The sequence below is a fragment of the Bos taurus genome, chromosome 9 (genome assembly GCF_002263795.3).
Source record: "Bos taurus isolate L1 Dominette 01449 registration number 42190680 breed Hereford chromosome 9, ARS-UCD2.0, whole genome shotgun sequence".
NCBI lineage: Eukaryota > Metazoa > Chordata > Mammalia > Artiodactyla > Bovidae > Bos > Bos taurus.
The window spans coordinates 86,943,009-86,964,261 of NC_037336.1; the positions used below are offsets into that span (position 1 = coordinate 86,943,009).

Here is a 21,253-nt window from a genome sequence, read left to right on the forward strand (position 1 = left end):
AGGCATATTTGTTCTTATAATACATTCATACAAACATACACTCCTTTAAGATATATTTATAAATACATACATATTTGCTTACATATGCATAAAGTGAATATGTTTGAAAGGAGTCAGTAGAAACTGGTAACATTGGTTGCCTTTAGGGAGTGAGACTGGTTGGGGAGAGGGGTGGAATGGAAACCTTTCACTGTAAATCTTTTTATAGCTTTTTACTTTGAAATTGTTAAATTTTAAATATTCACATACTGGAGATCTAAAATTATGGAAACACTTTAAGCACAAGAATTTTAATCAAACTAGGATGTTCTTACATAATTCCTCTGTAGGTGTAAGTATGTAATATGTTATGTTTTCATTGTTTTGGTAGATGACAGTAGTGGAAAAATTGTTGAGAAGTTTGCAGCTTTATTCATATGCCATGGTATATATACTTTATAGAATCTTAAGAAGAAAAATGAATACTTGCTTTGTTTTCTTTTGGCAGCATGCATATGCACTAGAACTTCTATTTGATCAGTTGAATGAAGGAGCTAAAGCTCTTGATGTAGGATCTGGAAGTGGAATCCTTACTGCATGTTTTGCACGTATGGTAAGAGCTTTATTTACTATTCTGGCCCCAACAGAAGCATATTATATGATTTGGCCATGTATTTTTTTCACTAGCAGTTTTTGAGAGTTTTCTTTCTTTTTAAATTCTGTTGAGATAGCAGTTAGAATATGTGTCACCTAGGATTTCTTTTTGTTGTGGTGGTGACAGAACATTCAGTTGAACTCTGGCAGAACTAGAAGGGAATTATTTGGTTATATCATGGAAAAGTCTAGAGGTCTCTCTGGCTTCTTGTATGGCTGGATTCAGAGAAAGATCTCAAGTTGTTATGGACAGTGAGTTTCTCTCTGGTTCTTGGTTTGACTTGGCTCTCCTCCACAAGTTCTCTGTATTCTCAGATATGCTTTTCTCTTGTGATCACACAGTGGCAACCAAGAGCTCCCAGACTTCATTCTTGTAAGTTTTCATTTGGCAGAACCAGCCTGATATCCAAACAATAGGTTTATTAGGATTGAGGGAGAACTCTTTTTACATTAAGAAAAATGAATGCATTTTTATTTTATTTTATTATACTTCAAATTTCATCATCAGAGGCTTATCTGATAATGACTATTCGGAGTTTGAGTCTGGAGGCCCACTCAGGCACCTTGGAGTAAAAGTTTATCTGTGCTCAGATAATCAAGTCAAGTTGATTAAGAAAAATCTTATACCTGGAGTCCAGCTTGGAAGGTTATGGTCTAGTTAAGGTAGCATTTATGGATCCTTTTTGACTAGAATCCATTTAATTTGCTGTCAATATATAATTGGCAGACTATTAGAATGTAAGCTCCAGAGTGGTGGGAATTTTTTCTGAGTTTTTTTCATTGATGTATCCTAAGCCTCCAGAACAGTGCCAGGCACACAATAAGAATTCAGATATTCCTTTTCAGTTGTTTGACTTGGGCTGCTGTCTATGGGGTCGCACAGAATCGGACACAACTGAAGTGACTCAGCAGCAGCAACCCTAACTAATGGGATGTAATTAAATACTAGAAATGGTGTTTAATTAATGGCTTGTTTTCTGTATTTGACTGTTTACGTTTTCAGAGGCATTATCATTTTTTTAAAAGTCATTTTATTTCTCAGTTATCTTTTTGAAAATGATACTAATTAATGTTTTTCACATGTTTACCATGTGCTGGTCAGTGTTCACAATACTCTTCATGTATTCTCTTATTAGTTCCTCATGTCATTTATGGGGTATGTACCCGCTTCCTCCTCACTTTACAGCTGAGGAACCTGATTGATAGAATAACTTGTCAAGGTTATATAGTTGTAAGTAAGAAATTTAGATGTAAACCCAGATAGTCTGACTTCAGAGTCTTTATTGTGTTAATTTCATTCTACAGTTAATATTTATGTTTAGGGTCTTTTAATATTTTTACTTATTTTTATATTTCCCACATGTGGCAGTAGAATCAGGTATAGAAATTCCTATAAAATTTTTTATGTATCTGTAATATTTAAAGTCACACTTTCAATGGAATTTAAATAAAAAATGGTTGCACTAATAACTACCATTTAATATTGGTAGCTAAGTCCCATTTCAGGATTCTGGGTATAAAAATTAGAAACTGAAGGAAGAAAGATACCATTTTTCTTAGTATTGTAAATTTTTAAAATTCTAGTTTTATAATTACTGAAGTATCATTATTCATTTAGGGTTATGGCTGAGAAAGTTATTGTCAAATAATCTATAATAGACTGAGTATTTAACAATCAAATTAGAGACTTAAACTGTGTATTTGTCCTGATTTCTCATTACTAAATATAACTTTGGATAAAGAAATATTTTATTGACACCTTAGAAAAACTAAGACCAATGAATTATTGAATTATTCTCACTTCCAGGTTGGACCTAGTGGGAAAGTCATAGGAATTGACCACATTAAAGAGCTAGTAGATGACTCAATAAATAATGTCAGAAAGGATGATCCAATGCTTTTGTCTTCAGGGAGGGTGCAACTGGTTGGTAAGTATCAGAAAACTTTGAAAATTTCCTCTCTGGAGAATTTTTATTTTCATAAAAATCCCATGCAAGTGACATAATATTCAGAGCTAATTATTGCTGCTGCTTTTTTTTTTTTTTTTAACAATCACTTTTAAGTACTAAGCAAGAAAATAAATTACTCTAAAATGTTACACTGGTTCTACCTTGACCAGGGGTGACATGACTATTAACCATTTCAGAAAATGTCATGTTGAGTTCTTTCTTCATTACTTTTTAAAGAAGTAACATCAAAGTAATCAGTGTTGAATATAGAAAATGTAAACGGTACACAGAGGTATGTAAGATAAAGAAAGCCTCTCTTTTTCCTCATGTTTTTCAGACATATAAAAATGTGTATGAATAAATTGTACACACACACACACACACACACACAGTTTTTTTGGAGAAGGCAATGGCACCCCACTCCAGTACTCTTGCCTGAAGAATCCCATGGATGGAGGAGCCTGGTAGGCTGCAGTCCATGGGGTGGCTAGGAGTTGAACACGACTGAGTAGCTTCACTTTCACTTTTCACTTTCATGCACTGGAGAAGGAAATGGCAACCCACTCCAGTGTTCTTGCCTGGAGAATCCCAGGGATGGGGGAGCCTGGTGGGCTGCCGTCTCGGGTCGCACAGAGTCGGACACGACTGAAGAGACTTAGCAGCAGCAGCACACAGTGTTTAGATTGACTTATACTCTACATATTGTTCTTTTGTTTGCTTTTTTCCATTCAGTGGTATTTGTGGACACACTTCCATGTGAGTATGTTTTATATTGAGAGAAATAACAGACCTCAAAATATGCAGAAAATATAAATGTGAAGCTTAACAAGCACCTGTTTAATCACCACACTGATCAAGAAATGGGACATTATCAGTACCTTGAAAGTCCTCTGCTTTCTGTTCCCTCACCATAACTACTTCCCTTTTCCCTAGTGGTAACTAGTAACATTACTTTTAGGCATTTACTACCTAATTGCAGTTCCATAGATGATGTTCAATATCTTGAATGTTAGCTAAATGGAATCATACAGTACATATTCTATGATGAATGACTTTTCATTCATTGTTAGGTTTGTAAGATTCATCCTTCTTTTTGCATGATAGTTAATTTTTATTGCTGTATAGCAGTCAATTGTAGCAACATTACCAAATTTTTTTTTATTAATGCTACTGTAGATGGATATTTTGGGTTGTTTCTGATTTAGAGATATTCACAGTGCTGCATATTCACAATGTACGTAAGTCCAGATGCTGATATACACTCATACAAACACTTATTTCTGTAGGTGTATTATTACAGGTTCATAGAGTGACCATAGATACTGCAAAAGCTGTTTTTTGAAGTGACTGAACCAACTTACATTCCCATCAATAGTATATCAAGGTTCCTATTGCTTCACATCACAATCCCGATACTTGGGATTACTAAATTTTTCTCTTACCCACTTAGTGTATGGTAGTATCTCTGTGGTTTTAATTTTGTATTTTAATATTAATCAGTGAAGTTGAACACTTTTTCATATGTTTGGCCATTTGGATTTCCTCTTTTGTGAAATTTCTATTCAGATATTGAGTTATATTTTTCTTTGATTTGTAGGACTTTTATACACTAACCTTTTGTCTATTTATACATACTGTAAATCTCCCACTCTGATATGTCTTTTTACTCTCATACTGTTCTTTTTGATAATTAGAAATTCTTAATTTTAATGTAGTCAGACTTACCCATTTCTTGTAGTGTTTTTTATATCCTGTTTAAGGTACTCTTAAATCATGAAGATACATCCTTGAATTCTTTCTCGGACATACTGCCATTTTAACTTTTTACATTTAGACCTTTGATCTTTTTGACGTTCATTTTTGTGTATTCATGAGGTGTGGGGGTCCAAGTATCTATTTTTTCTTTGAATTATCCATTGTCCCAGCATCACTTAGTTAAGTGATTTTAAAAAGATCTGTCCTTTCTCTGTTTTAAACCTCCTGTAATTCTTCACACTGGGTAATTCTGTCAGAACAGGTGTTTAAAGCACTTTTCTCTTTCAGTGGGGGATGGACGAATGGGATATGCCGCAGAAGCCCCTTATGATGCTATTCACGTAGGAGCTGCAGCCCCAGTTGTGCCCCAGGCAGTGAGTTGTTTTTTTTTTTCTGTTTGTGTACTTTATTCAACTAAAGCTCTTAAACATTTATAGGAAATGACTTCTATTGATGTTGAAAATACCATCTATGTTACATTGTGTCCTTTTTTTTTTCTTGGCTGATAATTATGCTCAATTTGTAACTTGAATTTTAATTTTAATTAGCTGTGTATTTTAATTAGTTAGTAGGCAGTTTTTTTCATATACAAACAGTTGTATAAATGACATGAAGATGACTAAGCCGTGGCTCGTGACTGTCTTATTTCAAGCAGTATTTGATTCAACTAAGAACGAGTACACTAGTAAAATTGGGAAAATCCCCTTGGAGTTCATGACCTGGTAATCACGTGGTGTGTTATGTGCAAGACTATGTTAGGTTCATGGGTAATACCAGGAAGTATTTGTCATACATCTTATCCTCACTGACCTTACTAGAAGAGATCTATTGCACATGTATCAGGGAAATGAATGATTTGATAGCATATCATCAGCATATGATAGATATTGAAGGGAAAAGAAAATACGCCTTGTAGGAGGAGTTCAGAGGAAGGGGAGTATGTTGTATAGAATAGTGAAGGAGATTTCATACAGGAATAAAATTTGAACTGAATCTTAAAGAATAGTAGGAAGAAAGAAATCTTAATTTTCATAGTTGCAATGAGAAGATAGGATATTCCAGTAGTATATATTACATAGTCAAGGAAATATTTAAGTACAAAATTGAGTTTTCATTTCAGTAAGACTCTGATAAACTTATGTCAGCCCAAATAATCCTTGGCTTAGATTGCTATTACATGTGATTCTTACATAGTTCTTAACTAGATGACAAAGGGCTAAAATTGACTCTCTTTTGCCCAGTCTCATTAACTCCCCAACCTGGAAGTAGTTTTGTGTGTGTTTACACAGTTATAAGGAGCTGAAAGTTTGGAGATTTGTTCTGATTACTGACTTGTTACTCATTGGCTGAATGACTTTAGGAAAATGAACTGTTCTCTCTGGCCCTGTTATGTATTTTTAAAAAAAGACCAAACTAGTAGTTTTTAACAGAAGTATTAACATGATGTAGAAAGTTGTACCAGTCATAAGTAAATAATGAATTTTCATATATGAACACATGATCAGTAGGTTTTTTTTAACTTCTTAAAACTTTTTTCTTTTTTGAAAATATTGGCAACCTAGGAGGAACAATTAAAATCTAAAATAGAAATGTGTTTAAATGAAAGATTCTTGGGGATAGGACTCATCTTCCTTACTAAGATCCTAAGATGATCTTGATGGGCACTTCTGGCTTTAGCTTGGTATGAATTTGAACATTTGTAGTAGCAGGTGGAGTATTATTTGGAGGGTGGCTCTTTACATCTGATTAAATTTGAAGATAGACATGCTGGAGGGGCTTTCCAGTTTTAAGAGAATAGAGTCAAGATGTTTATGCCTCCTTTGGATACCACTTCATAACAGCTAGAAAAACAAGAAACAGAAACAAGAAATATGAAACTCTATATTCAGTTATCTAGGAGATTATATTTAACAGTCCTGAACGCTACAGTGTATGAAGACAGAAAAGCAGATAGAGTAATAACTGACCTGGAAGGGTGGAGGAAACTGAACCAAAGAGACTGCAGAGGGGAGTATCAGTGCAGAGGCCGCTTGTTTTGCAGAACTAAGCAAAAGCTTAGAAACTGGAGGCATCAGGATCTTGGAAACCAGAGATGACGTTGTGGCCTGAAAAAAGGAGCTGCTGCTTGAAATTCTTTATGAGGAACAATTAGCCTGAAGCCCTAAGAAAATTTCCAGGAACTGAAAGACATGATTCTGTAGTTTAAAAACATCTATTGAGTACCTAGTATAATGAATTTAAAAAAGAGGTGGGGGACCCACAATATCACCATGAAATTTCAGGATATTATAAAGAGAATATTCGAAAAGTTTCCAGAAAAACAAAATGGATCGTTCATTAAGGGTCAGTAATCAGACAGGCATCAATCTGTAGATAAGCAGCATTAGAATGAACAAGTCAGAGGCAAAGCATCACAATTCTGAACTGAAAATGATTTCCAGTTTCCAATCTTGAATCCTGTACTGCACATACCACTAAATACATAGAAGAAAGATAATTTTAGATTTGCAAATCTCAATTTCTTTAAAAAGTATTCCACATACTGTTTCACAGAATACTTCTGGAGGAATTGCTTTAAATGTCATCAAAAAATGAGCGAGTAGAGAGACAGTGAGAGAAACCAGAAAGCAGCAGCCATGGCGTCTAGGAAGGTAGGACACCTCGTTCAGGAGAAAGATGGTCAGAGTTGCCCGTATTGTTACAAAGGGAAGTCCCGGTGTGACAGCTATGCAGCAGGCCTGGAGAGTAACCAGTCCAGATTTAGAGCAGAGGAGGAAAAGAACCAGAAGGGAGCCTACAAGAAAAAAAGAGAGGGAGAGAAAGGAACGTGCTTATAAATAGATTTGACTGTATAAAAATTTCATTAAGAAGCTGTTGGAAGAAACACAAAGAAAATTAAGTGAGTGAAAAAAAAAGAAAAAGCTTCAGTTTTTAACTGCAGAGAAAACAACTATTCTACAAGAAAGGAAACAGTAACTGAGTACCTCTTGGCTCAGCTGCAAATTATGTTTACACAGTCATAACAGAAAATGGTTTTCATAAAATATGATGATCTTGGTTGGATTAGGGGAAAGAAGCAGAATGCAGCTGGCCCTCTGTATCCAAGGGTTCCACATTCAAGGATTCAACCAATCACAGATTGAGAATATTCAGAAGAAAATTTCCAGAAAGTTCCAAAAAGCACAGAACTTGAATTTTTCATTGCAGTTTGAAGTTGTACCTGGCAACTGTTTAGATGGTATTTGCCTTGTTTTAAATATAATAAGTCTAGAGATAATTTAAAGTATATGGGATATGTAGGTTATATGCAAATACTACACCATTGTCTATAAGGAACTTGAATGTCTGTGGATTTTGGTATCAGAGATAAAGTCCTGGGACCAGTCCCCCTTGGATACTGAGGGACAACTGATTATGTATGAGAGCTTAGTCCTCATCTGGCATATAATTTGAAGTAGAAAAGGAAATGTTATTCAGCATGGTGACTATAGTTAATACTATGTTAATTATTGACTATATTAACTATAGTTAATAATACTATATTATATAATTAAAAGTTGCTAAGAGTAAACCTTAAAAGTTTTCATCACAAGAAAAAAATTGTAATTATGTGTGATAATAGATGTTAATTAAGTTTATTGTAGTAATCATTTTACATTATATACATATATCAGATCATTATGTTGTACACCTAAAACCAACACAATGTTTATATGTCAATTATATTTTGGTTAAAAATAAATAAATGGCATGCTTTAGAAGTAAGCACTATAAAAAAAGACAGCTAAAAGGTTTTAAAATTAATGGATTAAAGGAGCAAGATTGAGGGAGAGGAAAGAAGTCTATTTTTTCATTGAAAATCTTGACATTTAGAGGAATTGGAAAAAATAAGGTAGACTTGCTGACAACCAAAATTTTAATTAAGGACTCCCTTCTCTGGGAAGGTTTTTTCCTTACTGTTTTTGATTGATGGTCATCTTTCAGGCTGCATTCACGTTGTAACATGTGACTTAAAAATTTTCTAACCAGAGGGGCTGTAACTGAGCAATTTTGGTTCTTTGATAGGGACGTCCTCTTTCTAATGCTGCAGGGACTCCAGCCCTACCTTCCTTTATCATGTCATGCTTCCTGTGATCCTAAATTCAGTCGTAAAACCAGAGTTCCCTTATCTCTGGTTCAGTGATGCCTTAAATTCTTAGATAGGATAGGGATTCCTTGCTGATTTTCTACACGTCCCTTCTTCCCCTCCAAACTACAAAGATTGAAAACAGGCATACAAGAATTGAAATTTTCTGCTTTGCCTTTGGTCTTCTCAAGAGGATAGTCCACATTATGTGGTTCAACTCAAACATTTTGAGCTTTGCAGTTATACTAGGTACTATGTTTGAGGCTAAGGGCACAAAGATGAATAAGACACAGTCCCCGTCATCAGAGAATTTGTACTGTAGTAGAGGAGGTCAGTAGTAAATGAGTGTGTGAGTAATTAAGTAACAAGTTTAACAGTGGAAGAGTAGATGTACTAAATAAGGTACATTTCTGCTTTCTGCCCATGGACACTGAAAGTTGTGTATAGTGATGTAAAATGACTATTAATATAAAATCTATAACCTGGTGTGTGTGTCCTTTTCTGTTTCTTTTAGCTAATAGACCAGTTAAAGCCTGGTGGAAGATTGATATTGCCAGTTGGTCCTGCAGGTGGAAACCAGATGTTGGAGCAGTATGACAAGCTGCAAGATGGCAGTGTCAAAATGAAACCTCTGATGGGAGTGATATACGTGCCTTTAACAGATAAAGAAAAGCAGTGGTCCAGGTGGAAGTGATTTTCTCTTCTGCTCTTTCTTCTTCCACACATGCAAGGTGAAAGGGTGTGGATTTTAAGAGATAAGACTGCAAGAGCCGCTTTTTTGGTTGTCACCTTTATGCTACTCCATTTTAACATCAGAAATTCACTACATTAAAAATGTAGAAAAGTTTTGCATGGTCTGTCCTTCTTTTGATTTAATTCATCTTTGGGAAAGGGGGTGAGACTTGGTTGGCACAAAGGTGTTTTTCTTTTTCAAGAGGCTGTCAGTCACGCTTTGTAAAGTTACTTTATTATCAGCCACTCTGTTTCTATACTGACAACTAATTTTTATATCTGCTATATGGTCATGGAAATGAAGGCTTTCATCTGAAGAGAAGGGATCATTTCCTGCCCTAGTTCATCTTCTATTATAGCATTGTTGTGAAGAGAAAGAAGGGAAAAGATACTCTTGTCCCAGTTTTCGAAGGTGTCAATGCCAGAGAGGACACTGTCGCTCTGAACTTGACTTCTCTCTTTCAATCAGGTTCATAGATGCCTGACAACCTGTGCCTATTTTATATCCTGCTGTTATTTCAGAACCACAGTAAGGAAGAAGCTTACCATTTTATACAACAGACTGGCCAGTTGTTGAGCTCCTCTAAGTTCCTGGGGAGGGAAGAGGGTTCTGTGAGTGAGTGCCCAGGTCTCACACACCCACCCAAAGGGCCAACAGCATGTGGCATATCTTCAGCACAGCATGGCTCATGTAACGCCCACTTTTGTTTCTGTGTCTCAGCATCATTGGATATTCCCTTTGAAGCCAAGCTTTCTCTGTTTTTTCTCTTCCTTCTTCCCTGCCCACTCTCTCCAGGGGGAGGGAGTGAAATCCATAAGTAAGACATTAGCTAAGACTACTTGAAATTAACTGGCAAAATAAGAAAGGTCTTACTGTTTCCTTGTTTTAGAATCTGTTTTTACTTGACAAGAGGTACTTATTTTAAGATGATTTCTTAATAAGTAAAATGGCGATTATAGATTAAATGTTGTCGTTGTTTAGTCGCTCAGTAGTGTCTGACTCTTTGTGACCCCTTGAACTGCAACACACCAGGCTTCACAGACCTCTCAATTTTGTTTTCTGGGAAGAGGAAAGATACCTTTTTAATGAATGTTTAACAGCAAAAGTGGTAATGAATCTAACTCTGTTTGTTCAAAACTGAGTTTTACTTTTGATTAATTCTGACTGGCCATTTCTGTTGATCCTTATTAGGAAGTGCATTTTAATTCTTCACCTAATGTAGTTATTAATAAAGTTAAGGACTTCCCTTGTGGCTCAGCTGGTAAAGAATCCACCTGCAATGCAGGAAACCTGGGTTCCATCCCTGGAGAAGGGAAAGGCTACCCACTCCAGTATTCTGGCATGGAGAATTACATGTATAGTCAGTCCATGGGGTCTTAAACAGTTGGACACGACTGAGCGACTTTCACTTCACAATGTAGTTATAGCTGTTTTCTTTGAATTCTAACCTGGAGCACAGCCAGGTTAAAGTTTTTTAAAAGCTAGCAGTCTTGTCAATTAGAATCAGATATAGTTACAAACTTCCTTCACTTTGCTTCTAGTATGGTTATATAATTACAAAATATTACGATTGCTGCTCTATAAATAGGGCAAACATATCACTGAAATTACTGAAATATGGTATCAGGTAAGAGTGCTTTTTGTTTTTATAACCAGATATATATAAAACGAGTTTTGTTTTTATAAACAGAAGTAGATTTAGCTTGAAGGTAATGAAACTTAAGTTTCTGGGCCCTCACTTGCTTTGGGCCATTCATGGCCTTATACCAAATTTTATATACATAGTCTTGTTTTTAGTTGACTTTTTTTTTTCCCCTTCATAAAGCAGCTCCCCCCCACCCACTTACCCAATTATATAAGCTTCAGGCTTCCACTTACCTGTATTTTACCCCTGATAAGACTAAACTATTTGTATTCAACTTAGAATAATTTTTAAATCTATGGACAATTGTTCAGTCATTTACCAAATATTTAAATATATATATATATATTGGTTTTCCTTTTGGCCTTCCAACTTTTTAAAATGCTGAGCAATTTTACATATATGCACATAGAAAACTTTTCTCCAGTTGTACTAAGAGGATTTTCTAATTTTTTCTTTTGCAAATTTACTATGTTTTCAAACACATTTTCCTACATCCAAAGATATAGTTCTAATTACATAGATAATCAGTTACTTAGTTGTAAATCATGAAGTTTAAAGAATATAAAACAGAATCTAGAAATGAAATTGGAAAAAAAAAAACTGATGTTAAAAAAATTTGTGCTGAAATTATTAGAAAATAGAATGTTTTGAAAGAGTAAAGCATCAATGGTTAACTTAACATCTTAAGGGACCATTCATCTGCTATTCATTTTTGTGTTCATAAATTGTTAGTCAAGGTCCGAGTGTGCTTAGCTAGGATTTTGAAGTGATTTTAATGAAGGGACTATTCAAAGAAATATGGGAAAAGTTACAGGAACTATAAAGGATGCGACATAGCCAGGGACCAGGGATTCCCAAGGTGATAGTAGGAAGCTGTTACCACTCTAGACCTAAAGGTGAGGAAACAGTTTTACTGGAACCCACTGACAGCAGGGACAGGGTGGGGAGCGGGCGGTCTCTGACGGGAGCTGTAGCTAGAGAGCGAAGCAGCTGCTCCCACATGTAGGAATCGCCTCAGTTCTCTCCCACTGCCCTCTTCTCTCTACCAGGGCATCACAGCAGACCGACTTAACTTTAAGTCAGAGAGGAAGAGGTTCTCGGCCAGATGTAGTCTGAAGTCAGCTTTCACCACCTCCTTCCTTCCCCTTTCCTCCCATAGAGCAGATATCTCTGCTGCTTTTTAAATTTAGGTATGGAAGAGATTTGAGAGGGCGTCTAAGTGTTTATATGTCTTGTTTCTACTGCCATCAGGCTAATCTATACTTAAACTGTCCTTGACAGGGGAAAAAAATGCATCTGTTTTAAATTGCCTTTGAAAAAGCAACTTCTAATACTTTTCTTTGGCAATTCTGTTAAATTTGTTAAATATCTTCAGTGTGATGACCTTCTAATACATCATTAATTCAACAAGTGTGTGTGTGCCCACTACGTGGGCATTGCTGCAGGGCCAGGAATACACAGCTGTGAATTTGAAACTGACCATTCTAGTGGAACTTACGTCAGGTAGAGGATCCAAAAAATCAAAAAACAAGACAAACAGGCAGTTAGAGTGCAGTGTGTTGAATCTGGCTTGAGGGTGGTAGGGAGCAATTGTTCAAGCCAGGCAGTGAAGGGATCAGAATTCCATTTCAGAAAGATAATTTTGGTTGTAGGGTAGAGAGTAGATTGGAAAGGGATAAAGCTATAGCCAGAGATAGAAGATACCTATAGCAAATCAGGGGTGCAGTGACGGTGGGCTAAATTAAAGCAGTGGTGGTAAGGATAGAATGTGATTAAAAAGTCACTTATATTTTCTCATCTCACATGGGAATTATGTAAAAAGCTTCCTAAGTCAGTTTCTTGTCAGGCTAGATGATTTTTTTTTCTTCAGGATTAAAGACTCATCCCAGTGCTTTCTTACAACTATTCCCTGGTTTCTCACCTGCTTTTCATCCTTCTCTAATTGAGGCATCCAGAGCTAGGGAGAGTGCTCTTTGATAGTGAGATCCAATCATTGCTGGAAAGGTGTGCTAGAAACTAGATGGGGGGAAAAAAAAAGGACTTAGTGGGCATGCTGAATTCTCATGTCAGATAAACCCGGAAACTTGAATGTAGACTTTTGTCCCCTTATACTTGGAAAAATATTCCTTGCAATTCTGATGGATTAATAAAAGGAGAGAGAATGCCAGATAGATAGGCTGTAGACCTAGAATCTGTGGTATTATGCTCAAGACTATAGATAGGTAATAGTTGCATTAGTTGGTTGCAACTAACTAAATACAAATATTTATTTATATTTTATACATACATGTTTATTTTATATACCTAGAAATGAACGTTTTGTTAATCTTCTGGTAAGTTTTATTTTTGTTTTTAATAGCCACAAGGGTCGATGGAATAAGTCCATCTCTGTTTTGTGAAACAGAGGAATGTTTCAGGGTTCTTGTTCCATAAGTACTTTGTCTACTGATGTCTTCTTAAAGTGCCATGTATGCATGAAAAGGATGTTATGAGCTGACTGGGCATTTCTAGGATTGAGGGTATAGGTCCTAGTGTATCCAATTGATCCTGTGTTCCAAATTGTTCTATACTGTCCCTTTTTAATTTCTTTACCTGTGTTACACAGCATTATGATAAGCTTTACATTCTTAAAGGCAAGAATATATTGTTACTTTTGGAATTCTTTTTATGTTTTTCATAATGCTTTGCACAAAGTTAATTGTACAAAGCTTGTATTACCTCAGAAAGCCCATGAATTAGAAAACATTCATAGATTTTGATTGTTATTTCCTGACAGTATGTATTTTCAGTTGTTATTGATAAAGAATATAAAATACTAAATATTAGTGTCTTAGAATTATTAGCCTAATAATTATGTGTATAATTATTTATTTTACAATAAAGTAATATGTTATATATAGTTATTAATCCAATTAATATTAAACTAAATAATATAAACAATCTAAATAAGCTAATGTTAATCTAAATACGAAATCAAGTGGGCCTTAGGAAGCATCACTAAGAACAAAACTAGTGGAGGTAATGGAATTCCAGTTGAGCTATTTCAAATCCTAAAAGATGATTCTGTGAAAGTGCTGCACTCAGTATGCCAGCAAATTTGGAAAACTCAGCAGTGGCCACAGGACTGGAAAAGGTCAGTTTTCATTCCAATTTCAAAGAAAGACAATGCCAAAGAATGTTCAAACTACCGCACAATTGGACTCATCTCACATGCTAGCAAAATAATGCTCAAAATTCTCCAAGCCAGGCTTCAGCAGTTTGTGAACCGTCAACTTCCAGATGTTCAAGCTGGATTTAGAAAAGGCAGAAGAACCAGAAATCAAATTGCCAGTATCCGTTGGATCATCAAAAAAGCAAGAGAGTTCCAGAAAAACTTCTATTTCTGCTTTATTGACTACACCAAATCCTTTGACTGTGGATCACAACAAACTGAAAAATTCTTCAAGAGAAGGGAATACCAGACCACCTGACCTGCCTCCTGAGAAATCTGTATGCAGGTCAGGAAGCAACAGTTAGAACCAGACAAGGAACAGCAGACTGGTTCCAAATTGGGAAAGGAGTATGTCAAGGCTGTATATTGTCACCCTGCTTACTAAACTTATATGTAGAGTACATCATGCGAAATGCTGGGCTGGATGAAGCACAAGCTGGAATCAAGATTTCCAGGAGAAATATCAATAACCTCAAATATGCAGATGACACCACCCTTTATGGCAGAAAGTGAAGAAGCACCAAAGAGCTTCTTGATGAAAGAGGAGAGTGAAAAAGCTGACTTAAAACTCAATATTCAGAAAACTAAGATCATGGCATCTGGTCCCATCACTTCATGGCAAATAGATGGGAAAACAATGGAAACAGTGACAGACTCTATTTTTGGGAGGCCCCAAAATCACTGTAGATGTTGACTGCAGCCATGAAATTAAAAGACACTTGCTCCTTGCAAGAAAAGCAATGACCAACCTAGACAGCATATTAAAAAGCAGAGACATTACTTTGCCAACAAAGGTCCATCTAGTCAAAGTTATGGTTTTTCCAGTAGTCACGTATAGATATGAGAGTTGGACCATAAAGAAAGCTGAGCACTGAAGAATTGATGGTTTTGAACTGTGGTGTTGGAAAAGACTCTTGAAGGAGATCCAACCAGTCCATCCTAAAGGAAATCAGTCATGAATATTCATTGGAAGGACTGATGCTGAAGCTGAAGCTCCAATACTTTGACCACCTGATGCAAAGAACTGACTCATTGGAAAAGACCCTGATGCTGGGAAAGACTGAATGTGGGAGGAGAAGGGGACAACAAGGATGAGATGGTTGGATGACATCATTGACTTGATGGATATGAGTTTGAGCAAGCTCCAGGAGTTGGTGATGGACAGAGAAGCCTGACATGCTGCAGTCCATGGGGTCACAAAGGGTCAGACACGAGTGAGCAACTGAACTGAATCTAATTAATATTAGCACATATATAGGGCTGCCATCTATGGGGTCACACAGAGTTGGACACGACTGAAGTGACTTACCAGCAGCAGCAGCAGCAGTTTTAAAAAGCCTTTGTAGAAATTTAATACATACTATTTTTTATTTTAAATGATCTATGCATGTAAGTCAGATTAAAAATATGGTTATGTAGAATTTTAAATATTAGGAAAAATTAAGAAGGTTAATAGATTTTGAAGTCTTAGGATGTGACAGGGTTACATGCCATGGCAGCAAATTTTTGGTTTTCCTTAACAACTTAAATGTTATAATTCAGATCTGTAAACTTAATTTCTTTTCCTTTTTTTGTGTGTTTGGGTGGGGGCGGGGGGGATACTGTTAATATCCTTGCCTTCTATTTGTTTTCCGCAGTAATATTCCTATCAAAGTAATGTACATGCATTTAAAAATAGGAAAAAAACAAACAGAAAAGAATAAAAGTCATCCATAATCCCAGAATCTAGAGATAACCTCTTGTTAACATTTTAGATTTTTTCTTCTTTTCTATATATCCATAGAAGTATATACATTTCTTTTGTATTCCTGAGATCATAGTTTTATTTTATAATCTCTCTTTATTTAATAAAATATCATCAACATTGTCTTTCATCATTAAATATTTTTTAATGGTATGATTTTTTTTCACCAGTTTTATTGAGATATAATTGACATATAGCATTATAGTAGTTTTAGGTGTACAACATAGTGATTTGGTATGTTGCAAAATGATCACCACAATAAGTTTAGGTCTTACATTCAAGTCTTTAACCCATTTTGATTTGGGGGGATGTGGTGGTAGGATAGAGGTCCAGTTTCATTCTGTTTTCATGTGGCTGTCCAGTTTTCCCAACACCACTTATTGAAGAGACTGTTCTTTCTACATCATATATTCTTGGCTCCTAATTAATTGACCATATATGCATGAGTTTACTTCTGGGCTTTTTACTCTGTTCCATTGGTCTCTATGTCTGTTTTTATGCTGAGTACCATACTGTTTTGATTACTTTGGCTTTGTAATATAGTTGGACATCAGGAAGTGTGATACCTCCAGTCTTATTGTTCTTTCTAAAGATTGCTTTGGCTATTTGGAGTCTCTTGTGGCCCTGTACACATTTTAGGATTGTTCTATTTATGTGAAGAATGTCATTGAAATTTTGATAGGGATTTTATTGACTCAGTAGATTACTTTGGGTAGTATGGATATTTTAACTATTAACTCTTCCAGTTCATGGGTATGAAATATATTTACATTTATTTGTGTCATCTTCAGTATCTTTCATTAACATTCTGTAGTTTTCAGTGTACAACTCTCACCTCTTTGGTTAAATTTACTTCCAGATATTTTATCCTTTTTGCTATAATTGTAAATGAGATTGTTTTCTTAATTTTTCTTTTGATAGTTTATTATTAGTATATAGAAACAACTAATTTTAGTTATCATCTGCAAAAAGAGACAGTTTTACGTCTTTCTTTCCGATTTTGATGCCTTTTATTTCTTTTTCTTGCCTAATTGCTCTGGCTAGGATTTCCAGTACTATGTTGAATAAAAGTGGCGAGAGTGGGCATCCTTGTCTTGTTCCTGATTTTAGAGGAAAAGCTTTCAGTTTTTCACCATTGAGAAATGATGTTAGCTGTGAGCTTGTCATATGTGGCCTTTATTATGTTGAGGTACGTTCCCTCTATACCCAGTTTGTTGAGAGTTTTTAATCCTTTTCCCTTTTCAAAAAAATTTTTAAATGGAGAGGATATTTAGAAATGTACTATATTGTTGGGCAATAAAGATATTTATTGACAAAATCCTTAGTACTTTGCAACTGTAAAATGTGGTAAAATGATTTAAAAAAATAGTATCTTTAATTCATATTTTTAAAAGCACGAGTAAATTTATGAATAGAGCATTTTGCAAGTAAACTCTTTGAAGATTAAGTATTTTAATGCTTGCATGAATTTCATTAAAAGCTGTTTCATGAGAATTATAGTACTTATATTATTTGGAAGAATATATTAAGAGGAGCCAGAACTGGTAACTTATCATTTGACAGACAATCCAGTGTTGTATGACAAAGACAACTTATGGGAGAAGTCATTTTTAAAATATTTTCTTGCACAATTTATAAAATTCATATTTTATAGAAAATACCATATTGTCCAAAAATCCCTTAATTCACCACATACCTGGGAAATTTTAGCTCTTTATTTATCTTTCCTTCAAATTTATTTAACAGCTTTTTAAAAACTTAAAAAAAAAAATTTATTACAGACAAGTTGCAAGAATTGTGCAAAGAGCTCCTGAATCTCTTCATCCAGAGTTAACAATTATTAATTAACACTTTCCACATTCCTTTTCTTTCCCTCTTTCTATACACACACACACACACACACACACATAACATTTTTTTCCCCTGGATCATTTGATATTTAATTGCAAACATCCTACTTCTTTACCCCTAAAGTACTTGAGTATTTAACAGTGTTGCTTGTTACTCAGATTATCCTCAAATAAGAAGCTTTTCTGGTAGCTTTATTTTTTTACTTTTAGCAGCTTTATTGAGGTATAGTTTATATACCATACAGTTTGCTTTAGACTGCATTTTTATTCCTGCCTTCCTCTCACTGGCAGTTGCTGGTACAGTGCTGCAGCTGGCTGAGCAAATGGTTTCTCTTAGAGCTGATAAAGCTGCCTTATGAAATCAGCTGACAGGTATATTATACCTACAGATGATGCTTTTTCTCACAGAGTTTGGTTTGAGATTGACCCACTCAGTGATTGCTCAACAATATACTCAACAGATACTCTAAACAAAAGACTAAATTTTTGTCCAGTTTTGTGAATATAAAGACTTATCTGAACTCTAAATACTTAAGTTATTATTGTACAATAAATAGTATTAGCAAGATCCTGGATCTAAAAGTTATCATTTCTCTGAATTTTTGGTCATGAAGGAAGAAAATTACTTTTGAATTAAAAAAATAAAGAATTAAGGCCCTTCAGTTTTCATTCTTCATTCTGGAGTAGCATGAACGATGTTTGAAATGGCTGATTTCCATTTTTGCTTTGACCTGAATCATTTGCTTAGGTTTTTTTTTTTTTAATGTAATATATTGCTTGGGGATCGGTATATTTTTACTGATTTATTAGTTCTATCTAAACTGTTAGAAAGCCAAGTTTATCATATGTAACTCCTACTTATATATTCCTCTCTTTCTCCCCCAGGGATGAACTGTAAAAGCAACATCAGCTTGACCAGTATAATAATATTACAGTGGATTGCTCATCTCAGTCTTCAAAGCTTTTGAAAATCAACAGCATCACAGCTTGTTTTGAACTTTCTTACACTATTTTCAGCATGAAAATGTGTGGATTTGTGGGGTTTCTAATTCTTCAGAGAGGCATAGAAGCCAGATTGGAAAGAAGAAGGATGCAGAATATAAATTTGTGTATTATTACTTTAACATGCCCACGTTTTCCTTTAAATATTAAAAGAAGGGGTTCTGCAAAATGGAAAACATGGTTTGTGAATTGATTTTGAGGAGTGACTTTTCTTTTCTTAGGCACTTAATTCTTTTCTGATGTTAATTTATCGGACTGCTTTTGTGCATCAGATAACACCACCATTCACAAGTTAAGATTCTTGGTTTTTGGGTGTATGTTAGATGCTACTAAGAAAATAGAGATGAGCTTCCTTTTTAAAGCTTTTGATGTGGTGTCATAGAATAGCATGTTGTAGATACAATCAGCTGCTTTGTTACCTTAAAACTAAGCATTTGTAAATATTAAAACTTAAGGAAATGGCAGGTGATGTCCCCTAAAACACTCGGCTGTTCAGATTGGACATAACTGACATAGTTCTTCCTTTTTCTCTTTAAAAATAATAGGAGACTTGTAGCTTAGTATTGTTTTTTGTTTCTAACTTGCTGCTCATAATGTATATGGATTTAACATGCTGTGTAAGCTGTGTCCTAGTTACTGAACAGTTTATGCAGTGCTGCTTTGCCAAATAAAGTTAAAAGTGAAAGAGGCATTGGTGGTGTTTGAATATAGAAGAACCATATGTCCACCAGGTACAGAATGCTAAGGTCACAGAGAAAACATTGTTTCTCTGATGCTCCATTTTGTGAGATCTGAGTAAGTTAAGAGCTTTAATCTAACTGCACATTTGAGGAATGTAACGGTTTCTTGGGGACAAGAACTTCACCTCATTTATTATTTTTCTTTGCCTAACACAGGGCCTCTTATAGATGTACCATATGTGCTGAATGAATGAATGAACTGACCTGATGTCAAGAAAGAGCAGGTTAAGGATAAATTTACCGAAACCCATCTATGACCTACAAATAGATTTATTAATATAACGACTGTAAAATGAGTTTAAGTCAGTAACACGTTGGGATCTTGCTTAAATGTTGTGATCTTCTCTTTTACAGCAGGATCTTAGTTTTTTAAACGGCTCTAAATCTTAAATACACGCTCTAGAAGTTATCAGAACTGGCCCTCCCAGCAAAGCCCTTCCCTCTGTTGTGTGCAAGTGTGTATGATTCTGGCAGGCAGAGCCTTAGTGAGGTGCTGAGGCAACTTTCCTCCACCTCTTAAGTTAAAGTCTAACATATCACTTCTTTGAAAATAGCTTTTAAAAATTGTACATACATCTTTGACGAGTGTCTCCTCTTGGGCAGTCAGTGTCTTAGGCACAGGAAACTTGCATTAGTTGATGACCAAACTTGTGAGTTCATTGCTGGCTTCAGTTTGCTGTGGATAGTGTTGCTTCTGGACTCAGGCCGTGAACTCTTTTGATCCAGGACTTGGCATTTGCAATAGCTTCAAAGGTCAAATATTCTCAAGGACTTTAAATTAATTCTTCAACTTATTCACTCGTCTGTATCCTTCCTAGCCATGATCAACAATTTATGTTAAGTCTCTTTGTTAGGTCTTGGGGATAGAAAAAGGCCCTTACTCTCAAGGGGTGTGTAGTCTGTAGTCCGGTTGAGGGGACAATTTATAAATCTGATAAGACAAACTGGTAAGTGGCATCTGATTGGTGAAGACACATGCTATGCCAAGCCTTGCTCTTGGACTTCACACTTTTTGAATTAAAAAATGTTTAGGAATTTCCCTGGGAGTCTAGCGGTTAAGACTCCAAGCTTCTACTGCAGGAGCTGGGCTTTGATCCTTGACTGAGATCCCAAATGCTGTGTGGCCAAAAAAAAAAAAAAAAACCCAAAAGATTTTTAAAAAATTTTGAATAAGGAGGAATGGATTTTAAGCAAGCACCATTCATTAATGGGTAAAGATGAATGAATTTTAACTATATGAACTTTTAATTTACATATGTTTTGCTCAAAGAAGAGACCAAATAGAGCGCCACTAAGAAATCCTGCTTGAAGAGAACTGACTGGCCCTTGGGGCCCAAGGAAGTGTGTGTTTATCTATTATAATAAAGAGGAAAAAACCTGATAATTTCCCTATGCTTAATCCTTCCAGTATCACTGGGGCAGTGGTCGTGTTGGTTCCCCACTTCAGGCTCTTTTTTTCTAACTGACCTGTGTTGTCCTGGGTAGGACTCTTCATGCCCCCTTGCTTTGGTTCCTAGAGTGCTCTCCTGGGCCGTGAAAGCCTGCCTCCTTTCCTCATTCTCTCCTTACCCCATCACCCCTACTCCCCACCCCCACCCCTATTTCCTGTGCTGCTTTTCTTCCCTTTCCCTTCACTTCCTTCCCTTTTTCATGAGAGGAAGTTCTAGGGCTGCTGGGTCTAAAGAACTCATCCTCACTTGGGTGGAGTATCCAGGCTGGTGATGGTCACAGTGAGGATACTTTAAGTATTAATACAAGAGGCAATGATCCAGGGACCTAGGGCAGCCGAGGACATCTGTATTTGAATTCCCACGCCTTGAACATTACTGTGCCCCTTACAGCCTTGCATCACATTGAGTAATTTC

General features: G+C 35.7%; 1 protein-coding gene and 1 long non-coding RNA gene across 5 annotated transcripts in view; one reads left to right on the forward strand and one right to left on the reverse strand.

The window, feature by feature from the left end:
- Positions 1–19,337, forward strand: part of PCMT1 (protein-L-isoaspartate (D-aspartate) O-methyltransferase) — a 42,885-nt gene extending 23,548 nt beyond the window's left edge. The window contains exons 4-9 of one of the 4 annotated variants that reach the window (XM_005211039.3): positions 488–592; positions 2,441–2,561; positions 4,626–4,711; positions 8,978–9,147; positions 16,841–16,985; positions 18,532–19,337. In XM_005211039.3, the coding sequence (XP_005211096.1) occupies positions 488–592; positions 2,441–2,561; positions 4,626–4,711; positions 8,978–9,147; positions 16,841–16,985; positions 18,532–18,537 (633 nt within the window). In that variant the 3' untranslated portion in view covers positions 18,538–19,337. 4 annotated transcript variants of the gene reach the window in all.
- On the reverse strand, positions 4,705–20,482 carry LOC104969619 (uncharacterized). Its single transcript, XR_003036441.2, has 5 exons — positions 19,963–20,482; positions 12,763–12,857; positions 9,742–9,786; positions 6,305–7,131; positions 4,705–6,178 (listed from the first exon to the last, which is right to left on the reverse strand). It is a non-coding gene; the product is annotated as an uncharacterized lncRNA (long non-coding RNA).
- Positions 20,483–21,253: the final 771 nt, after the last annotated feature.